Here is a 21,434-nt window from a genome sequence, read left to right on the forward strand (position 1 = left end):
TTTTCTTCATTCTTTACCCAGAGAAACATTAACCATTACTTAAATAAGCTGTGGTCTGATTCTCTCTCTCTTTTTTTTTTTTCCTGTCCTCCTTCCAGAGGTGCTGTGCTAAGCATGCTGAAATTTTCGAGAGTTAGGCCTCGCTGTTGTTGCACATGGCTCACTCTGCTGATATGGAGTCTCATGCTTGTTTTGGTCGACTGTTCTTTTCTTTCATTTTCTGCATTGATTTGGAACTATATTTTGAAGAATAATCTTTGTTGTATATTCAGACTTGTTCTTTGATCCACAGCATAGTGTCTGGATGTCTCTGGACCATGCATCAGACTGATTCTTTCATGACAGATCAGTTCAGGTTGTCTGGAAGGGCTCCCATTCACCACGTAGGCGTTGTGAGAAGCATGTCGGTTTCAGGACTGTGGATCTCTACTGAACAAACCAGAAATGAAATGTGCTGTGGAGCTTTTGCTTTTTGGTGATTGGCAGCTTTCACACCATGTGATGTGAACGTGTGATGGGGCGATAGCATCTGGGGATCTGGTCCGAAGAGCAGATCTGTCGCTAAAAGATCCTAAAGTCTTCTGAGCAGTTATTTTTGCCAGATCTCCCTGCTTTATGAAAGTCCCAGTTTATGGAAGTGGCTGAAGGGTAACTGTGTATTGTGCGAAAGCTATGCTTACCCTGTGCTATAATTTTTTATCTTTCTGAAGCATGATATGTTGCCTGTAGAGCTCTCTCGGATGGAAGAGACAACATAAATGTAGGATGACTGCTTCAAGGGAAGAGGGATGAGTGTTGGCTCAAAGTTTCAACATTGGTTCCTTCCTGTATAAATCACTACTTTGGTTCAAGCCGTAGCAAAGACTCAGCCAAATCTTTCCGGTAAAGGATTTCAGGCATTTTGAAATACATGGCAAGAGGCAGAGCTTCCAGAGTATAGTCTGCATGAAAGAGTCCTCTCCTGTTTTCAATACTGAATGGGTTTCAGAAGCTAGAGGTGCTAACAATTAATGAAATAACGCTTAGCCAGTTTTACACCAGCTCTTTTCCTTGCAGCTTTTAGTTTGACAGATAATTTTTCTTTGCCAAGCTACCTACTCACACAGTAACCATGCCACAGCACAGTTACAGTTCTGCTTATCCTCAGTAACCAGTTGTACTGCTCTTCATCTGAATTCCTTTCCAGGGAGGAGGGGGGTTAGAAGTTAGCCCAGACATCTTGCGTAGCTACACAGATCAATGCTTCTCCTTTGCTTGCTCTGCTTGTCCTCCTTCTTAATCTTGAGGCTTCATTTGTAGATTGTGCTTTGGTTTGGGAACCTGGTTCTCTCTCTCAGTCTCAAGGCATTTGCAGTGTAATCGGGAACCCTCTTGTTATATTCCAACCCCTGTTCCATGTATGTAGCATTTTTCTCATTCAAATGCCCTTAAGCTTTAAACTTGGTTTAAATTTTTTTTCTAAATATAACTGTACTCTTGTAAATTGTCTAGCTCCTTCGGTATCTGTTAAGTATTTGTTCTGTAGCGTTAACTTTCCTGCATGCCTTTCAGTTAGACATCCATTCTGATGGCCAAGAGTGGACTACTACTTGTTTGGGAATGACTCTTTGAACTGATGGAGAACTTAATTTTGAGAGTTTATCTTAAAGCCCTAAATATTTTTATTTGATTCATCAAGTAGATTGTGCGTTGGAAGTAGCTATCCAGACTGTTCCTAATATAAAGAGCTAAAAGATGTTGATTAATCTGGAACTTCCTTTCAATCTGTTGTATGGCTTTTCCCCACTTCCATATTGCCTTCTGAAATATTTTTTCCCCCTTGTCTTTCCTGGCTGTTTTTAATTTCTCTCCACCTTAGTTTTTCATCACTGGAAAAACCTCTTTATTTGGATGTTTGAAAAAAGCAACAAAACAAATTAAGTAAAACAGGGAAGTTCTTTGGCCAGATGTTGCTGTTAGGTGTGGATTTCTGTTTTTTAAGTATTAATGTCTGGATGAGAAATCCAGGACACACAACCATCTGTTCTTCCAATCCCTACAATGAATGTGGAATTTCCTCTGTTGACCATATGTTTTGCATTGCTGTTGGAAGAGTAAAATGAATCTGAGGCAATTATGGGCACTTTTTCTGCATTAAAAATTTTAAGTATCATAATAGAGAATCTGAGAAAGCAGAGAATTGGGAAAATACTCATCAAAGGCTTAGAGGAAGAGAGACTCCTCACAAGCTGTCTTTTTACCTCAAATTATAGTTAACTAAGCCTTCAGAATCCCTCAAAACCTCTTTGCATGGATACATGTGTATTTTTGTGTGTGGTTGAGTTGCGAGGCGTTAGGAGGCAGACACGTGGTTAGTAACTGTTCAGTCTGCTTTAATGTGAGAGTATGTATGCCGAGCAGTAGGGAGAAATGCCACTGCTGGCAGCAGGCAGGCAGGGCGCTGGACTGGGGGGCAGTTGGTTTTACTCTGCACGTTTCTTATTAAAATAAGAATGCATAGGATATCAGGGCAAAAACCTGGATATTACTTCACGTTTGTTGCATAACTCCTTGTTATTTATGAGTTTGTGACCTATTGCAGCCTTATAAAAAACCCAAACAAAACACACTATTCTTTCCCTACAGTCTTCCTCAGTTACCCAGAGAAAACCCTACGTGTCCCATAAGAGCAGTGCTGCATTGCAAGCCAACCCGATGGCGTCCTCTACTGCTGTGCCTGTAGGATTTCACTATGAAACAAAATATGTAGTTCTCAGCTACCTAGGACTTTTAGCACAAGAGAAGCCTCAGGAGCATCCTCCTTCTTCAACTCAAGGTAATATTTGCATATTCATCTATACCTATTTACATATGCCACTGTGTTTGCAATTAGTTCTTCAGCTGTTTGTGCATGGATGCAGAATGTTAGCCCGATGCTTAGTGTGATGCATCTCTTATTTTATTCATTTAAAATAGTGGGAAGAGATGCTGATGGAAACAAAGCTGTTTGTGTTTATATTGCTGTTTTAATTTGAGCTACGTCTGGGCCAATTGGTGTTTATGAAGCAAATAAGTGGTTTTAGTAGCCGTCTTGAGGTTAGGAGGGATGGATATGTACTGTCTTTGTTGAGCCATCTCGAGAATTTGAGCCCATGCTTGCTTTTTTTGTGAGGCAAGTGGAAGTAAGCAGGAGTGAGGTGGTTGGTGTTTACTGGCATAAACTCTGAGCAATGACTTGAGCAATCTCAGGCGCTGAATAGTTTTGCCCTATTATGTTAATGCTTCTGTTGTTGTCAGTCAGTGGCAGTGCAGAGATGTGAGGCTTAACCTGGCCTCTGCTGCATCTCTTTATTTATTTTTCAGAAGTCAAGGACTGCATGAAGTCAGATAGAGTCAGACGTTTCTTCCAGAACAGGTTCATGCATATAGGAGGTTAAATTAATAAATAGGAGGCAGGATAAAAGAAGTTTGATAGATTGTGTTTCACATAAACCTATGTAGTGAAACTAACTTTATTTTGTGATGGCAAACACTTAAACAATGTTGTTTGTCAAGACTGTTCAGGCGGTTTGTCACTTCTTAATGATGTTTTGGTCACTAGTAGTTCCTGTGATTCAGAACGTATTCTGATGAAAAGTGAATTTAAAAAAAAACAAAACAAACAACAACAACAAAATCTTCAGAATTCTGGTGGTTTTTTTTTTTGAACAAGCATTTATGAATGCATACTCTGTCATTTACTGAACTTGCTGGTCATGAAGTGAGAAATTCCTGAAAAGATAGCATCAAAGTTATGACAGAAAGCATTCTGTCAGTTTGGCATTAGAGCACATAGCATATCCTGGTTATATTATATATCGTTTATAAAATTAACCTTAGTATATTTAAGGTATGTCTATTACTTCCACTCTGACTGCATTGGCAGTCCGTGAAAGGAGAGGCACCTCTCCATGACGCACCTGGCCAAGATGTTGTTTCATAAAACCTTTGTTGGAAAATGTGCTTGTTTTAGCAATAATATCTCATTCTGAATATCCCATCTGGGATAACTGGGCTGTAACTGAAAATGTATTGAGCACATACAAAGCTACAATGTGGGAGAGTCTGCTTTGTTCTGTAAGCACAAGACTCAGAATGAAACTGTTAGTCTTAAAGCTTTTTTAAATAATTTGCCTGTAGTTACCTTTGGAATGTTTGTAAATTGAGGGGAAACTTTTCAGTTGATTCTGATTACTGAAACCTCTAAGAAATATTTGAATTAAAGAGCAATATTAAAAATTTATAAAGAGGAAGCTACAAATGCTAAAAGAAAAAATGTGTAGTCAGTTAAGACGACTTCTGCGCCCCTGGGTAAAGATAACTGTTGAGCCTACTTTTCAGATATTATTTAGATATCTTAGCTTGTGTGACAGCAGGCTGTAGTTGGATTTGCTATTAAAATACTTTAAAGCATTGAGACTTTCCAAATCTGTTTTTTCATCCTGTTGCTCTAAACGTTCACTTCTAAATGGGAAATTCTGCTACATTTTCCCCACCCTCACTCCTAAAACCAGACAGTGACCACAACTTCTCCTCTCTGAGTCATCTTTTACTGTGGTTAGACCTCTCTTTCAGTGTTTTTACTGCTTTCTGATGAAAGCCTCTGGATAAAATAATTTTCCCTTACTTCTAATCTGCCGTGTTGTTTCTCGCTCTGTTTTGTAATGCCTTGGATGGACTTCAGGCTGTTACTGAACTAAGTGCACACGCTTTATCCTTCTGCTTAAGGATTTATTTTGTTCTTTCCTAACTTGCTTTTCCTGGTGCTTTTCTGCTTTCCATGCTTCCGACAGCTTTCATTTGTCTGTCAGTTACTTTTTAAAAATCCTTTCTCCTAGTTCTTCTCTCGTTGCTTGTAATTCAACAGTTGTTTCAGCTGCACTCCCAGGGTTTGTGTGGTAACAGCTGTGGGTTTATTTTGAAGTACCGTATGCATCTTCTTTTGACTATTACGTAATTCATATATACAGTCTGTACCTCCTTTTTGTCTGGCAGGTGGCTGATGCCTACTTAAGGAGAGCTGTACCAAAGCACTCTGCTCTATATGCTCTATATTCTCCCCTAGGGAGACAGCGAGAGAAGCAGCAGCCCATAGTGGCTGCTACCTGCACTGCCTGATGCACTGCTGGAAGGTAGCTGAGCATTACAGTAACAGTTGTGGTCTGTGAAACTTGGTTAGAACAAGAGAGATGTCAAAGCCAGTAAATGAAAATGAATAGTTGTGTAGAATCCCGTCATGAGGAGGAAACTTCTAGTTTTGGTAACAGACATATGAGGGATAATAACAGTATGACATTACATTGTGCTTGTCAGTGTGTTTTTCAAGCACTGTCATCACCGTTCATACGATATCTTGACTTATCCCAAGTTACTTTCCTTGATGATTTTTCTGGTACTTTAAAAGGCTGGTCAGCAATCTTTCCACTCCCTATGGCTGAACACTGTTGATTTAGGAATTGAGAGGATTCTGATACAAAGTACCTGTCACTTCATCTTATTTTGCTTTAATTTGTTTATTGTGCTGACAGACCCTTCATAGGAAACAACTGAAGCAGTGATTTTGGCTATTGCCTGTTTCTATCTTAGTTGCAGAACACTTCTCTATTTTATGTGTTTTGTTCATATGAGGTATTGACTCTGGTATATGGAACTTTCTCTTCATATATTTTTCTTAGATCCAAATAAGTCCTTGCTCTTCATCTGATTTCTCTACCATAGTACAATATAAGGGGAGTATCCAGAAAGGCTAGTTGTTAACCTCTTTCATCTCCTTTGGTATCAGAGAGTGAGGGACTCCTCTAGAGGGCGGTTCGGAGCAGGATCCTTTTTACAGTCACCTTGTATCACCCGCTGGAGGATCTTCTCTATTTCTATTGCACATATACACAACATGGGGAAATAAGGCACACTAGGTGTAGTTAGTATTTCTGTCCCTCCCTTGAGTCTCCTTCTATAACAGTCTCACAGATTTCAGTGAAGCTTCAACACACCATTTAAACTAGAGAATGGATCTGATGGGTCAAAACAACAACCAAAAAAGTGATCTTTCCCAACAGCAGTGGTATTATTTTATCTCTGATAGAACTGGTAGTAGAAATTGAATGCTTTTTTCCATTCCCCTCCCTCTCCTCCTATGGTCATCTCCCACAAACCTCTGTTTTCCTGCATTTCGTACTAGAGTTCTTTTTCTGATGTATGTCTTTTTGTTCCAAAAACTCAGATAAGAGTAAATCTTTAAGAGATTTGTTAGATTTCAAGTTAAAACTTCTCATTTTTTGCAGACATAATATGCTTTGCAAGACCTATGGTTTGTGAAGAGAAACATTGGACAAATTACACAGAAAATTACCTTTTGGATCTCTTGGTTGGTTGGTCTTGATTTTGTTGCAAGAAAGATGGCTTCAGTTACAAGAGCTAAAAAACACTTCTGGCTTCAAGCAAAGGAGGCAGTTCTAAGTCAACATCTGATTACTATTTTGAAATTTTTATTTAGATAGCTTCTCTTCAGTGCAGGGACTGAAGAGAGAACAATCTGCAGTATTCCAGGCGCTTGAATAAAAGACATTTTTATTGGACAAACTAGTCTGCTAACATTACACCTCTATAGTATTCTGTAGTGGATTTCAGTGTCTCCAGAGGAGAATCCAGCAAACTTTGCCCAGCAAACTAGGCAGTAGTTTGAGAGATGATTCGTATTACAGTTTTGGCAGAATAGTGATTTTTCATAACACTCACTTCAGTAATTCTGTTACTTTTCAGTAGGTTTTTAGGTAGGTAAATAATTCAAATTGCTCTGATAAATCTGATAAAGCACACATGATAAGATGATATCTGCATAAGTTCATGTGTCCTGAAGCATCAGACGAGTATGTCTATTTAAAATGTGTGGAAGCTCTCCGTTATCTGTTCATTAGACGATGGGAAAATGCTTTAGTATTTTTTCAGAACTCTTGTAGTATCTGTAACTACTGGTTTATACACAGAAAATAAATATCAGGTATTGGAAAACTTTTCTACATTTTTCTCCCTGAAGTTCACACTCATTATAGAAGCTTCTGGTCCGTTGCAGTTGTTAGTACTACTTACTTTTTAAGTGAGTCAAAGTACTTTGTTTTTGTGATTCAATATATTTGTATTATAAATGCTTCTTTGTTTCATCAAGGAGTAACTTTTAGTGTGTTTCTGGTTTTTAATGTACTTCCCCATGGTTTGACCCCATCCCATGAGCCTGTGGCTATAACGAAGATTCTGAAGGAAAGTAGGTTTTTTGTGTTTTCCTTGACAGAGAAATCTTAGATAATCCCTTAGCTTACACAGCATCCAGAAGATTTATAATCAATGCCACTACTGCGTGGTGGCATAGATTACTCAAGAGGTGAACAAGGTTTTGACAGTTTTACAGTTTCCCTGAGGTGCTATCCACAGTACTTTAATCCAATTATTGTGCACAATGTTCTTTTGACCATTTATTATCTGTTTTGGAATTACTGTATGAAATGCTGTATTAAGTTAGTGATCAAGGCATTTTAGTGGTTTCCAACACACATTTCTTACAGCTGAGCAGTGTTGAACTGGGTTAGTGGGAGCAATGGGTTTTACCTGTTCACTTGGTTTGGTTAGGAGTGAACTCCATTACCTCTCAGGAAATACATGTACAGATAGGCGGAGAAGTTCAGGTTTCATGCAGTGTTGGGTGAGCTTAAGGCTCCTTAGTGGCCACCCCAAAGCTAACAGCAGTACCTCTTCTCTATAGTTTTGACCATCATGGGCTGGATACCTGTTGTTTCAAGATTTTCTGTCACCAGGTGACACTTTGACTGGCTGTTGCAGAATATCTTGGTTTTCTCTGCATCCCCATATCTTCACTTACCCTTCATAGTACCTACTCTTGGTCTGAAGGAAATGAAGGAGCTTTTGAGGTGGTTTTAGCTTAGATGAATAACTCATTCCTTAGAAACCTTCCTCTTAGGGAAAAACATACCTTCTTGGGCTGAAAAGTCACGGGCTGAAAAGGTACATGTTGTAGGTCAGACCAATCCAGTTCATGGTAATGAGGGAGCTATTTCCTGAACTGATGCAAGGGAAGGGAAGTTTTGGGGTGTGACTTGGAGAAGGAGGAGGTGGTCTTCCCAGGAATGTGATTTTCCACTTAATTAAGTCTCCTCTCTGCCCGCAAAAAAACATTGACTGCCAGTTGGCAATGTCTTGTCCCTTTTTGGGTCTTAATATGTTGAACTTGTTTAGTTTCTTATGGTTTATAAACAGCTCTTTTAAACATTTCTCAGATCAAGGGCCACATCTATGTATGGCAGTCTGTGTTCTGGAGTTTGCTGGAGTAATGGATATAGATTTCATTAAAGAAAACAGATTAATAAATTTGTAAAGAGATTTTGTATATTTTTGTCCCTTCTTGGTGCTTACAGAAATTTTAGACTCTTACTAATTCTCATTTTAAAAAGTCTGAGATGTTAAATAAATACTAGGATCACGCTGAAAGTAAATTTTTAAGTCAGTGTTGACTATACAGAAGTTAATATAGAGACCTAGGAGAACTTGAAAACAGAGGTATTGGTAAACTAAAATTACAGGCATGAAAGAAAAAGAAATCAGGAGCAATCTGTGACATCAGTGGCTTTCTTTTTCATTCACCCTATATTCACTTGAACTAAGAAGGTGTAACACCTTTTCAGTCTCTCCTTAGAGTTGCTGTTGTCTCTCATTAGCTGTAGTTTGACACAAACACTGTAGAATCAGATGTGCAGGCTCTCTACTCTGATGAATGACTTCCCATCCCTCTTCCTCCTGGGATCAAACCTGGGGAATGGGTTAGTCTTGTATTGTTATTAAACTTCTGGAATGGCCTTATCGGTGGAGTTTTACTGAAGTATGATGTTTATTTAGTAGTCATAACACTGTCTGACTGTCGGTGCAGTGCTTGATGGGCTTTTAGAATATATTTTTCCCTACTTTGTGGGTTACCTCCAAATACCTGAAAAACAAAGTGTTAACAAGAATGCACTTGTGCAAAAGGGAACATATATTCTATAAATAGAAAGTAGAATGCACTGTCTTCTTCATCTGAGTCTGTGTAACAGAGTTTGTTGTGTCTTTGGGTTGGGAAGAGGCCTTTCAGAGTCAGTTTACCAAAAGCCCGTAATAGTCAAACCCATTTTTTCTGCATAGGAAAGAATTTATTATTAATAGATCTTACAAGTACCATTTCTGGTGTGACCATTTGCATTATTAAACAATGATAATACGTTCTTATCTACTAGAAGCTATTTTTATTGTTTTATTCTACCTCTTCGCAAACTGACTTGGAAGCTGTCTAAAGGAGAAAAAGATGCCGCGTGCTTAGAACCTTTGCTGTTGGAATGTGCTGTTCTCCAACGCTGAGTGCAACTCTTGTTGGTAGTGGTCAATATACAGGAGATGCAGAAGGCTGAAGTCCATTGATAATTAGGGGAATAAACAGTGCAAAGTCACTGGTCTGGGAGGGGTAGGCTTTTCATGTTTTGGCACGACTGAATAGTCAGGTGCTATTGGAATCAGCAGCTGCTGCAAAGTTGTGGGTGTTATGAGATGGAAACCATTGACTGCAGCACTGATTATCTAAACAGCTCTTTTGTACGTTGGCAGCAATGGAATTTCTCTTCCTTCCATTTTCCGGGTGACTTATTATCAAGTATGACAGCTTGTCATGTGTGATCATCATCACATTAGTTCCATGAGAACGGGTGCTCTTCTGAATACCCTCATCCCATCCCTCTACAGGGTGAAGCACAGGTTAAAATAAGAGTTTGTACTTGCATATACTTGTTGCACTTGGCTGTGAAGCAGCGGTTTGGTCATTCAAAGATGCGACCTTAGAGGGACTGACAAGGCATTAGTGAGTGTCTGTTCATTAACCAAAGGGAGGAACAGTTTGCTTCTCTCTGGAATTTATTGTTCAGAGTGGCAAAGAGAGACTGAGAAGGGATTTAAGAAGCTAAATAAAGTTATTCTGAACATAGTGATGATGATCTAACTGTGTGGTTAAGTCAAATGGAATTAAACTGACTACCTGTTGTTCCTTTAAGCTGTTCACATAAACATATGTAAATATTTTACACTGACTTGTACATTGGTTTAGAAAGATTTTTGTCTCACAGGTATCTGTGAGTGCTGAGTTTTTAAGTATAAGCACACATTCAGTGGGTTGATTCTGTGGATTTTTAACTTTGGAAATGTAGGAGGCCTTGCAAACTTATTGTCTAGTGTTTTTTTTAAATACAGAAAATGCACAGTGTGCTTTACTACACATCTGTGTGTGTTAACTAGTATTGTTGCTTTTATGTTTTTCACACACCCTGATAAGAAAACTAGTGATATTGTGTGTCCATTGTGGAGGAAAGGGGAAGGTGATACACAACACTTTGAGTTTAAGCAGATTTAAATAGGGGTGAACCAAAGAAATTAGGCAGTCATTTGTAAGACCACCAAATTATGATTTAGTGTCTCCAAAACAGTGATGAAGGAAGACGTGCCAGAAAGCTACACTGGGTGTTGCAGGATTTACCTGAAGATTGAGATGTGAAATGTAAGTGATGAGGAAGAAATGAAGTCAGACAACACCAGTATTACAGATACAAATCCTTTCTCTTTTTATTTTCTTCATCTGAGTGAAGAATGTCTGTAGAGTGGAGCAATGTCTAGACGCCCAGGTAGAGCTATAGGCAGTTGGTGTAGGTGCAGAGAGGGTGAGATAGGTCGGAGAGTCATCAGTATTCGGGTGCATGAGTAAGAAACAGTGGACATGGGTAACATTATCAGAAGGTCAGCCAGGAGATGGTGTTTAAATCATGGGCACGAGAGAACTTGAAGTCCCAAAAATGAATTCTAAGGAATATTCAGAAGTAAGAGAGCTAAGAAAATATGTTTTGGGTAACCTAGTCACTGATACTATTGAAAGTAGCAGAGTGCAGGGCTAATGAGGACTGATAACTGACCTAAAATGTAGGGAGGAAATGGCTGGAAGGGGGATTCCCTTGGCAAAGGGAAGTTTTGTGGTCAATTTTATTTGTTTATTTATTTATTTCAGGAGTAAGTTGGTACAAAATTCACTTTTGTATTCATGTGCATATAACAGAGATCATTTTATCTCCAAGTAGGACATTTTAAGGAATTGAAAGAAAGGAAGAAGAAAATGTCAGTGTTGGCTGTTGATTCAGTGATGTTTGGTGAAAATTAGACAGCAGTTACTGGCATGGGTTTTGTAGTGTGCTTCAAGAATGGGATTTGAAGACACACTTGAAAGCTGATGGAAGAAATAAAGATGAGCAAACCCAAAGAAAAACCAGCTAAAGGGCAAGAGTTTTGAGCTGAAACTCTGTCCCAGACATCTAGTCTTTCCATTAGTACCCAACCCATAAAGCAGTTACTGGAGTAGTTTCCTTGCCATATGGCCTTATATTGGAAAGGCCTTATATTCATACGGCCTTATATTCATACAACCTGGTATTCAGCAGGCAGTTCCTTAAAGATTCAGATGTTTTAAATACCTTGGCTTCTTTGGAAACAGTTTTGTGTCTCTCTCTTGCTACAGCATAATATTTAAGATGACTGAGAGTCTATGTAATCCTGAATGATATGGCTGAAACAACTTCTTGTTACCAAACATCTGGAGTCAGCACACGGAATACGTATTTGTGATCCCAAATGATGCATGTGTACTTCTGGGGATGTGCAGCCAATTCACATTCCTAAATGACTTGATTAGGAGATGAGATTTGACAATTGACTGCCAATTGTGGGGTCCTTTGCCTCTATTGTTACTTGTGAACCCGGTCTTAAATTATTTCATTGTGGCCTGTAGGCTCCTCATGCACAGTGAAATTATGCACAGTTAATAGATTTTGGGACTCTTCATTGATGTCATTACATAGTTGCTTTGAGTATTTTTGTAGATTTTGCAGGCATCAAAATAAATTTTATATTTTGCTACTAAAAATTAAGCTTATGTCTATGTCTGCTTTGTTTTGGTGTAGTTTGATGATGAGCGTATTAGTTTTAATGACTGGTTGTTTATGGTCCTTGGTTTGATTTTTGGTCTTAAATTTAAGATGTTTGTTTTTAAAGCCATTATGTATTCTGTTTGTGGCTTTACAATTCTAATTTTTCTAATATATATTCACATTTAAAGTACCTATTCTGTCTTGAATAGGCCAGGGAGTTTATGTGTTTCTGGGTTCATATAATAAAACTCTTGTAAAGGGATCATACTTTTTATGTTGCTGTCTGAAATAGAACTTTCACTTTGAATTCCTTTATAGTTAATATTTCAATATAATGTTCCATTATCTACCTTATTTGAAATACTACATTTGAGTAATTTCTCTGGTTTCTTTTAGGGACTCAACAACAGCTTATGGCACAACATGCTTCAGAGAAAGAGGCTTTGGAGAAGATTAAAATAGAAATTGAGGAGGAGCTAAAACATCTTGATGAAGAAATCTTGGAAGGTGCTCTTCAGATTTTCCCATTTCAATCTATAATCTCTATGCCCTATAATGGTGGTTAATTTGTAACAGGTACTCCAGTTAAAGAGATTTTTGGATGCACTGAATCTCTTTACCCTCCTTCCCTCCCAAGATTTCTACACATTGTCACATGAAGTAAAATAGTTAAACGTTACCATTTGGAGTGGTGGAGTCTAGCCAAAGAAAACAATTGAATGACATTTAGTAGGCTGCTATAAATAATGAAATGTAATCAGCCCTTAAGCTGCTCCAGTTGATGACAGAAACTCAATCATTCCAGAGCAGCTAACATTCAGGGGAGTGTGGACTTAAACCATCTGATTTCTCACTTTCACCAGGTTTATTTTTTGTGACATGCTTTGACCTATAGATGTGGTTTTTATAGGGCTGCCAGCAAGGGATGATTTGGAAACAATCTTTGCTTTGCACGTGTGTTGCAAATTGGAAATCTGAAGTAGAAAGGCTCTAGATCTGTTTATGTTCATCCATACAGACCTTTCTTAGCAGTTTTAGACTGAGAAGGAAAAAGTTATATGAACAAAATATTACTTAAAAAAATACTCTAGTACTGCTGCAGATAAGTCCATACGTGGGTGAATTTTACCATGGAAAAGAGGCTCTCTTGCTGTTCTATCAGGATTGGCATCAGATTAAAATTGAGAATAGTTGCATATTCCACTGGCTTGGTGGTCAGGATGCAGTTGTGAAATAAGAGCTGGAGGGTAAATGTAGCTCAAAGTCATCTATAGCTTGTAAGTACCACTTCCAGAAGATATTTGGACCATACTTCTTTTACTACAATTTGTTCATAGCATCCTTTGACTACAGAGTTGTGATTTCTTCATTCCTTATGTAAACCGTGTTAACTGATGGGATAAGAAATGAAAGGCTGTTGATGTTCTTATATGAATCTATTTTATTTTATTTTGTATCCTTTTTTCTGTAGCATTTACCACGACAGGATTTGACTGCCACACTTCCCCAGTGTTCAGCCCTGCCAATCCAGAGAGCTCAATAGAAGACTGCCTGGCTCACCTGGGGGAGAAGGTGTCCCAGGAATTGAAAGAACATCTGCACAAAGCACTGCAGACCTTGCTTAGCAAGTGAGTTTCCATCTGCTTTTTCAAAGGGAAGGTGTTTCCTTTTCCATTGTGACTGCTGCTGAAATGCTAAAGATGGGAACACATTTTTGTATTGCACTTCTTTCTTTTTCAGTGTTCCTTTATCTGGCTGGTTTGGTTTTTTTTTTGTTTTAGGTTGTAATGTGCAAATTCCTTTTGGTATTTGCTCTTTGCAGTAATAAAAGTTCTAAAATTTTCCTAAGCTTTTATTGTTGAACTTCTGAGACTGACTCAAGTAGTTTGAGTTGCTGGTGAAATCAGCAGCTGCCAGCTGCCAGTTGCCATTGCCAATTTCATAAATGCTGGGCTGTCGCCATATTCACTTCTTTTACCTTATAGTTAAGAGTAGAGCTGAAGGTTTGTTCGTTGTCTGGCTCAAGATGAGTGGGAGAGTTTCCCTGAAAGGACAGTAATTAGATGCTTTATGACCACCATTCAGGCACACATCTGAAGCAAACGTGGGCCCCTGGGCTAACCTTGGTGCCTCAAGAACTGCCCCGCCAGTTTAAGCGTATTGTTTGAATAGCATGTTGTGCTTGGCATGCTAGCGTCTTGATTAATGTCTTTTGCAAATTGGTAAAATTGTTGTATTTGCTTGTTTTTCTACTGTAAATTACCAGTGTGATTTTAATGGATCCATATGAACTACTTCTGGCTGTTCTGAGTGACCTCCAAAATGTATGTGTAGAGAGCTGGAGTTGAAGGATGCTGCTTTAAGGACAGTTATGTAAATGCAGTTGTGAAGGCAGCATTAGCAAATGGCTATCTGAGTCTTTTTGTTTTGTTTTTGACTGGTTTAAATAATATGTCTCAAAAGAGGCTAAGAATCTCTAGTACTACTCTTCCAGAGTTTGCGTAGCTGTTCGTGAACTGTTTGAACAACAAGGTACTGGAAGACTAGATATCAGCGTCTAGTGTAAATGTTCTGATGCATGGGGCTTAAGCTTCCATACACGCATCAGAGACACACCTCATGCCCTCAGGAAGGTAATACCCTTTATGGCAGACCTCTGAAAGATTATGAATTTGGAAGTCATTCCATCTGAACATCAGAAAACACCTTTTTGCAGTGAGGGTGACTGAGTGCTGGCACAGGTTGCCCACAGGGGCTGTGGAATCTCCATCTGTGGAGATATTCAAAAGCCGGCTGGGAATAGTCCTGGGAAGCCTGTTGTAGGAGCAGGGAGGTTGGACAGGATGTTCTCCAGTGGTACCTTCAAACCTCAACCATTCTGTGATTCCTTAACTAGCCTGTCTATTCCTTAACTTACTCCCTAGTCAACAACTAAGCGTTGACTTTTTATGACAAATACAATTTAAACCTGACTGTTCAAAGTCAGGTAGGATGGGGCTTTCGGCAACCTGATGTAGTGAAAGACACCCCTGCCCGTGATCTGTAAAGGTCCTTTCTTACGCAAACCATCCTATGAGTCTATGACCTTGATTTCACAGTAAAGGTGCCATGTAACATCTGACCAGACAGATGAAGATGGTTGTCTCTTTTTCCATGTGTCATCCAAGGGAAAAGTACACTCTGTCAACTCACGATTTAACTTTCAGAAACTAATACATACACTGTCTGCTTCTATAGGCATTTTTTTTAGGGTCAGAAAGTTCAGTATTGTGTAAACTAATAGTTATTTACCCACAGAAAGGAGTATGTGGGGTACAAGTGTCTCCTTAAGTGGCAAAAGATACGCTAGTGTGTTTCTCCAGAAATGGCAGGAGCTTATCTGCCTTCATAAGCCAGGCATTTGCCCCACGTGGCCTTAAAAACATGTATGTAGTATCTTCTGAAGAGCTGAAGTTTTGATAAATACCTCACTACACACTAAAAAAACAGACCAGCAACAAGGTGGAAAATCAGCACTAAGCGTTGCAACCCATCCTTTTTGTGCGTCTAAAATGGTGCATTGAAATAACAGCATTTTAAGTTTAAATGTCTTAAAAGTGGTAGATAATTGGCTGATGACATTGAGGGTTCATAAGTGATGCAGTCTAGGTTGATTGTTTTTGGAGAGTGCCTGCGATGAGGTCTTTGTAAATTAAGTGGTTCTAGCTTCTTTAGTAGCCTGATGTTCTAGGCTGCTTGTGTTTTCTATGGGAAAATATTTGCATTCTAAGTATTTTTAAAATTTATATACATACATACATATAAAGTCTGAAATGCCTGTGAAAATGTATTGCCATGCATGCCTTTTTATAAGGCAAACTGGAGCTACTGTTTAATCTCTTGATAATATCCTTCCTGCAGCTGTTGTTGCTCTTCTCATCCCAATGATTCATTTGGATTTGCGTTTAAAGGAACTAACGTACCAAGGAAGTTAAGAGAATGCACTTAAAACAGCAAACCAAAATTATGTTTTCCCCAGTGTGCTTTAACTCTGTTCTTTTATGCATGTTTGCTACAGTAGTGCTATTTGATGCAGTGCTTATTTATTTTGCTTTTCTTTTCCTGTCCTCTTACATGCATATGAACAAGTATGTTTATGGTACAGTAGGCTGTTAGATAATGACAGAATCTTGGAGTTCAACAAGCAGTCTTCTGTCCAATGGTGGTTACCACTATCTCCCTTAAACTAAAATCTGAACTTGCCTTTTGTCATGATCTGGCTTAGGAAAACTGCTTTTGAAGCAGTACATCCTCTGCTGTCACTTGGCAGAAAGTCATTATTATTACTGTCTCTAAGATACTATATGATCTTGGAGGAAAGAGTATGGAAGAGGGGAATTTCATCACTCCGATTCAGAGAAGTCGAGATGCGATGAACCTAAACCAGAGGTATCTACTGAAACGCAAAGGGGGTTTTGTGATCAAAAGTGCTGGTTTTCTTTTGCAAATAAAGGCTTCAACTGTAACATAATGCAGTCAAGCAGCCTGTGTTGGTTCATAGCCTATATTATTTATAAAAAATTTATTCTGCATTGACCTCTATCTCACATGTGAATTTCTAAGTGGAATTTTTTATCTTTAAAGTCTGAGATTATAAAAAATTGTATGCAAGAGCTTAGAAATTTTGGTAGCGTATCAGAGAGCCTACTTATCTAAAGTTCTTTAAGTTGTAGACTATCAAATTCTATGAAATTCACTTAATCAATTATATGAAATTGTGTAACTGGGAGAAGATAATGCCTTGCTGATCCTGTCTAGTACTGGTGCTTTATGTCCTGAAAGGCGAGACTTGTTAACTCTTGAAAAGTATTTGCTGTAATAATGTGAAAATATTTTGTTCTCTGGAAACTGAGAATTTTATTTTATTCATGTTCTTTTGTTTCCTTTTATAACTTTCAGTGTTGGTTTAACTTCTGCAGGCCGGTGACTTATCAAGAATATCGAGAGCGCACACAGGAGACAGCCGCTCATGCCAGTGGATGGAACAAGGTACCAAATAAGTGACTTTCACTTCGATATCTTTTGCATCTATTTGATGTCCACAGTGGTTTTTACTAGGTACAGTTGTGCTTCAGAGAGCAACAAGAATAAAAAGAACCCACTTATTTTTAGTATTAAATAATTTTCACTCTCTGAGTGGTAGATGTGGACGTAATATGTAGTTTTTAGATAATTTAGCCAGAAGTTATCTAATGGAAGGATTAGGTCAATCTTCCTTTATTATAGTAGGAAAAAAAGTTAGAGTTGTTGCTTGACATAGTTTTTTTACAATAATCACTAAACATTTTTAAATTCCCAAGAGAGATCTATTGTTTTAGCAGTTTGGTAATAAAAACTGAGATAGATGTTTTCATAGTATTTCTCTACTGTTTCTTTGTTCCCATCTCGGGCTCAAAATATATGTAAAAAAAGAGCGTTAAATATGGTGAGAATAAAAATGGGATAGTATCTTCACAATATTTAAATGGTTCAGAAAACATAAGCATGGTGTGCCTACCTGGTTTCAGGAGTAGTTATCCCAAATAATGAAGCTTCTTTTTAAAACAAAATGCAAATCTGAAATGAACTCTCTTATAATAGTTTTAATGTAGAATGAGTAGAATTACTGTTCCCAGCTTCATCTTACATTAATCATTCAAATTCATCATCTTAATCATTCTCTGATGGGTTCAGTGAGCATCAGAAAAGGAATGAAAGAATGAAGTAACTATTTTCAAATTTAATGACAAATTGCGTGTTAAAATTTAGTCTTAAATTTAAAATGGAACAAGAAATCTTTTTTCCCTGTTGACACTTTTTTTTCCAGAAATACTTTCCTTAACTAGATTCCCCCATTTACTTCAGAAATTGATCATCTAACCAAGGGTGTGGGCACTTTCAAAGCAGTTTGTTAAACATTGTTTGACAAGTTACCGCCCGTGGCTGCAGCAATTATAATTGGTGCGTGTGTGCTTTCAGTTTATCATCTTGTGATTCAGTGCATCTTAGTTTAAACAGCCATGAAATCTGATTATCAAGAAGGTGGCTTAAGCTAGCACATTTTACTTTTCAGTTGGTGAAAACTAAAAACAAGCCTAAAACCAGTCCTTGTGGCTCAGCTGGCAAGGGAGGAGGTGGATGGAGCTTGTCAGCTGCCGAGCACAGCTTCATATGCTGTCGGTACACAACTCTTGAAGATACAGCCCTGGGTAGATGGATCAGCCACATTTGGGGTTTTATGATTCAGCCTCCATTGCTGCTACATACGTGCAGCCCCTGTGGCTAGTGGATTTTGGTCCCTGTCCGTTTGTGATTGAGAGTATCATCCAGAAGATGTCTTTGTCATCGTCTCTGCTTACCCATAACATTTGTTGCTACAAAACTTACAGTCCACAAGCAAACCAGAATGGAAATTTTGTAGAACAGTACAGCATCTGTTTGTATTGGTTTTGTGGTATCTTGATGCTTCAGGAATGCTTAGCAGTTCCTTTAATAATACTTGTTTTGAGGAAATAGAATACATTTATGTTGGTTTCATTTCCTTTTAAATTCCTTCATCATCTTAATCAGAATCATATTTTATAACAGAAGAGATCGAGATATCTTTCCTCCAACCTCAACCTACCTTAATTTTCACTCTGAAGAAGAAGCTATTAGAAAAACAATTTTTAAAAGTAGCTATAAATAGACATAGCATTAGGTCTAATTAGCAGGCATACAGCAGCGAAATGAGGCTGTGCTGGCCTCAAGTTTGTGAAAATCTGAAGGATGTATATTTAAATGGACTCCATCAGGAGAGCTGAAGCTTAGTCCCTTTTATGACTAAATAATAAGAAAACATACAACTAGCTGAGCTAGCTGAACAGAATAATAAATCATCCCGTTATATGCTCATGGACCTTACCTATCCTATAGTTTCTTGGGTGGAGCAAAACTGAAGATGCACAATAGCTGTTGCAGATGCCAATGGGTTAAAAATGTGGAAATACCTTCCCACAGGCAGAAATCTCTGTGACCAAGCCTTGTGGTTTGATCCAGACTAGAAGAAATAGAGCAACTGAAGCTAGTAGTTGAAATGTGTTTTCAGTTACATGTAAGCTGTATCTGTTGTGCTCAGTAGTGGCATCTTGCACAGCAAGATGTTCTTTTTGCTTTCAGTAGTTGTGAACTAGTATATAAAATCTCACTTCAAATTTCTGAGCTTTGCTGTTGTAGGTATGTATTGTTACACATATGTATGTATACAAGCCCCACCTACTTAATATATTGAATGTGATGCACGCAGAGAGCACACTGATCACTTGAAGGCCCAGTATCTCTGTGGCACAAAGCAGATGCAAAGTATTATTTGCAGATCTTGCTTTATGCTATGTGTATGAGAAACGTGGCATACAGGTAAGTCTATACCTCTGGGAGGTACTGGATTACCTAGCTGGCGAGCTGGTTGGAGGTTGAATGTGGACAAAGGCTTGATCTGTCTGGTTTACAATTGGGAAGGTGTCATTTTTACTCATACCAGTTTTCAGAGAACCTATTCATTATACAAGCATGAGCAGAAAGAAAACACTTCTAAATAGAGCTGTTATTTTTTCCATTTAAAAGTGTGGATCTTTTCCACAGCGCAGTGGTATGTTTGAACTGCTGAAGAGATTTGGTTAACTGACTAGCACGTGGGATGTAAAGGAATCTTTTCAGTCACTGAAACATGAATATTGATCTGAATACGGAAATACTGCAGGGTATTCTTCCATTAACATCCCACAGAAGCGAAATTTACCCACAGACATTATAAGTGCTGGTTCTCAGTTAAAAAAAAAAGTCAGGGAAATAATTCATTTCGTGCATTTCTCAGAAATTGTGATGTGAAAATAATAGGCCTGATGTTGGATTCTGTAAACAAACAAACAAAAAAAGAGTCGTCTTCACCTTGTATTTGAAATAAGGCTCTCATTAAAACAAAGCAAAACCAAAACCACCTCAAACTTAGGGCAATTTATATTTCTGAAATAAAATAAACATAATAAAAATTATGCTTTTTGCTTAAAATTAAATATCATTTACAACTCCAAAATACGTACTCCCGCTACTGGGCATCAGATAAAAGGTTAACAAATACTGATACTAAGAGTCAACTAAACTGGTAAGTAGATTAGCAGTCACCTTAATGTCCCATTTTTACAGATTAATGGAGCCAAAGAATAATACAACAAAAATGTAAGAAATAATCCTGCAAAGAATTAGATGAATTTTATGTTGAAATAGTCAAAAGGTACATAGAAGTGGCAGTTACTTTGGATATAGCTACTTCAGAGTCTCTGAACTTTCTTTGTAATAATTTTTTGCATACATTTAAATTTGTAATATTTTACTACTGGATTGCAGGAGTATAATTGACAAATCTTTCATTTACACAATTAATCAGAAATCTTCTCACAGTAAAGTTTGGTTTATTTGCGGGTTTTTTTGTTTGTGGCTTTTTTTTTTTAAATGATTCCCTAGAAGTTTTCTCCTGCCAACTATTTTCTGGCATGCTGTGGTTGGTATTGTGTGTTTTTCTTCAGTCAAAATATAAATAGCCCCTAGCATTCCTTCCCAGGTGTACTGGTGGAAGGAATTGCAGTTGCTTTGAATTGCTAAGGCTGTATTTTTAGTTTGGTCTAGTTAAATCTCATCACCATTCTGATAGCTACTCTTGCATACAGCTGTTGTTAACCTTTATGGAAGTACTGTGAAGGTAATTTCTTTCATGAATTTAGGGACAGTATCATGTAAACCTGTTCCTACTGGTCTCAAAAGTAGAAGTGCCTATAATTTCAAGGGGAAAGGAAAACCAGGTGGTGTTTGTCAGTCTGTGTGGGACTGGATGTTAGAGTTTGAATTTGGTCCCTCGCTTCTGAGGCCTGCAGAGGCTTGCTAAATTTCGGAGGAGTGGACGGATTAGATATTTTAAGTTGGCAAAGGAAGATGGCAGCAATCATGTTCAGTATGCCAACATTTGAGTTCCCTTAATTTCCTAAGTAACCTTTTTTTTTTTTGCTTTTGTTTTTCTTGCCTTCGGCTTAAAGTAAATGTCATATATTTTGAGATCTCGGTGTTCGTGCTGTTGTAGAGCTATGTGGGTGTGCCCAAAGCCTCTGAAAGATGCCTGGTCTTGACAGCATGCTTTTTTCCCTTTGATCCAAAAAGGCTGAAGTTTCTTCTGACACCTCACCTTGACCTGCTCCGTATGTTTATGCACTGTCAGCTTGCACCTCTTCTGCCTCTGAGCTGAGATTAATTACAAGAAACTCAAAAAACCCCAAGGCTTTTAAAATTCAAGCACCACCTTGTTCCTAGTTACGTGACTGCAGTGTTAACGGTTAGCCCCAGAAGAACAGTAATATAACCTGTCTGCCATACTATTGG

The 21,434-nt window shown here is 38.2% G+C and overlaps 1 protein-coding gene across 1 annotated transcript in view; it reads left to right on the top strand.

The window, feature by feature from the left end:
• The window catches only part of BCL2L13 (BCL2 like 13), a 45,224-nt gene that overhangs the window by 3,187 nt on the left and 20,603 nt on the right, over positions 1 to 21,434 (top strand). Inside the window, exons 2-5 of the mRNA XM_064458660.1 lie at positions 2,626 to 2,815; positions 12,408 to 12,518; positions 13,483 to 13,639; positions 16,970 to 17,039. Of these exons, the coding sequence (XP_064314730.1) occupies positions 2,695 to 2,815; positions 12,408 to 12,518; positions 13,483 to 13,639; positions 16,970 to 17,039 (459 nt within the window). The 5' untranslated portion in view covers positions 2,626 to 2,694. The remainder of the gene's footprint in view (positions 1 to 2,625; positions 2,816 to 12,407; positions 12,519 to 13,482; positions 13,640 to 16,969; positions 17,040 to 21,434) is intronic.

Source organism: Phalacrocorax carbo, chromosome 1, assembly GCF_963921805.1.
Source record: "Phalacrocorax carbo chromosome 1, bPhaCar2.1, whole genome shotgun sequence".
NCBI classification, from domain to species: domain Eukaryota; kingdom Metazoa; phylum Chordata; class Aves; order Suliformes; family Phalacrocoracidae; genus Phalacrocorax; species Phalacrocorax carbo.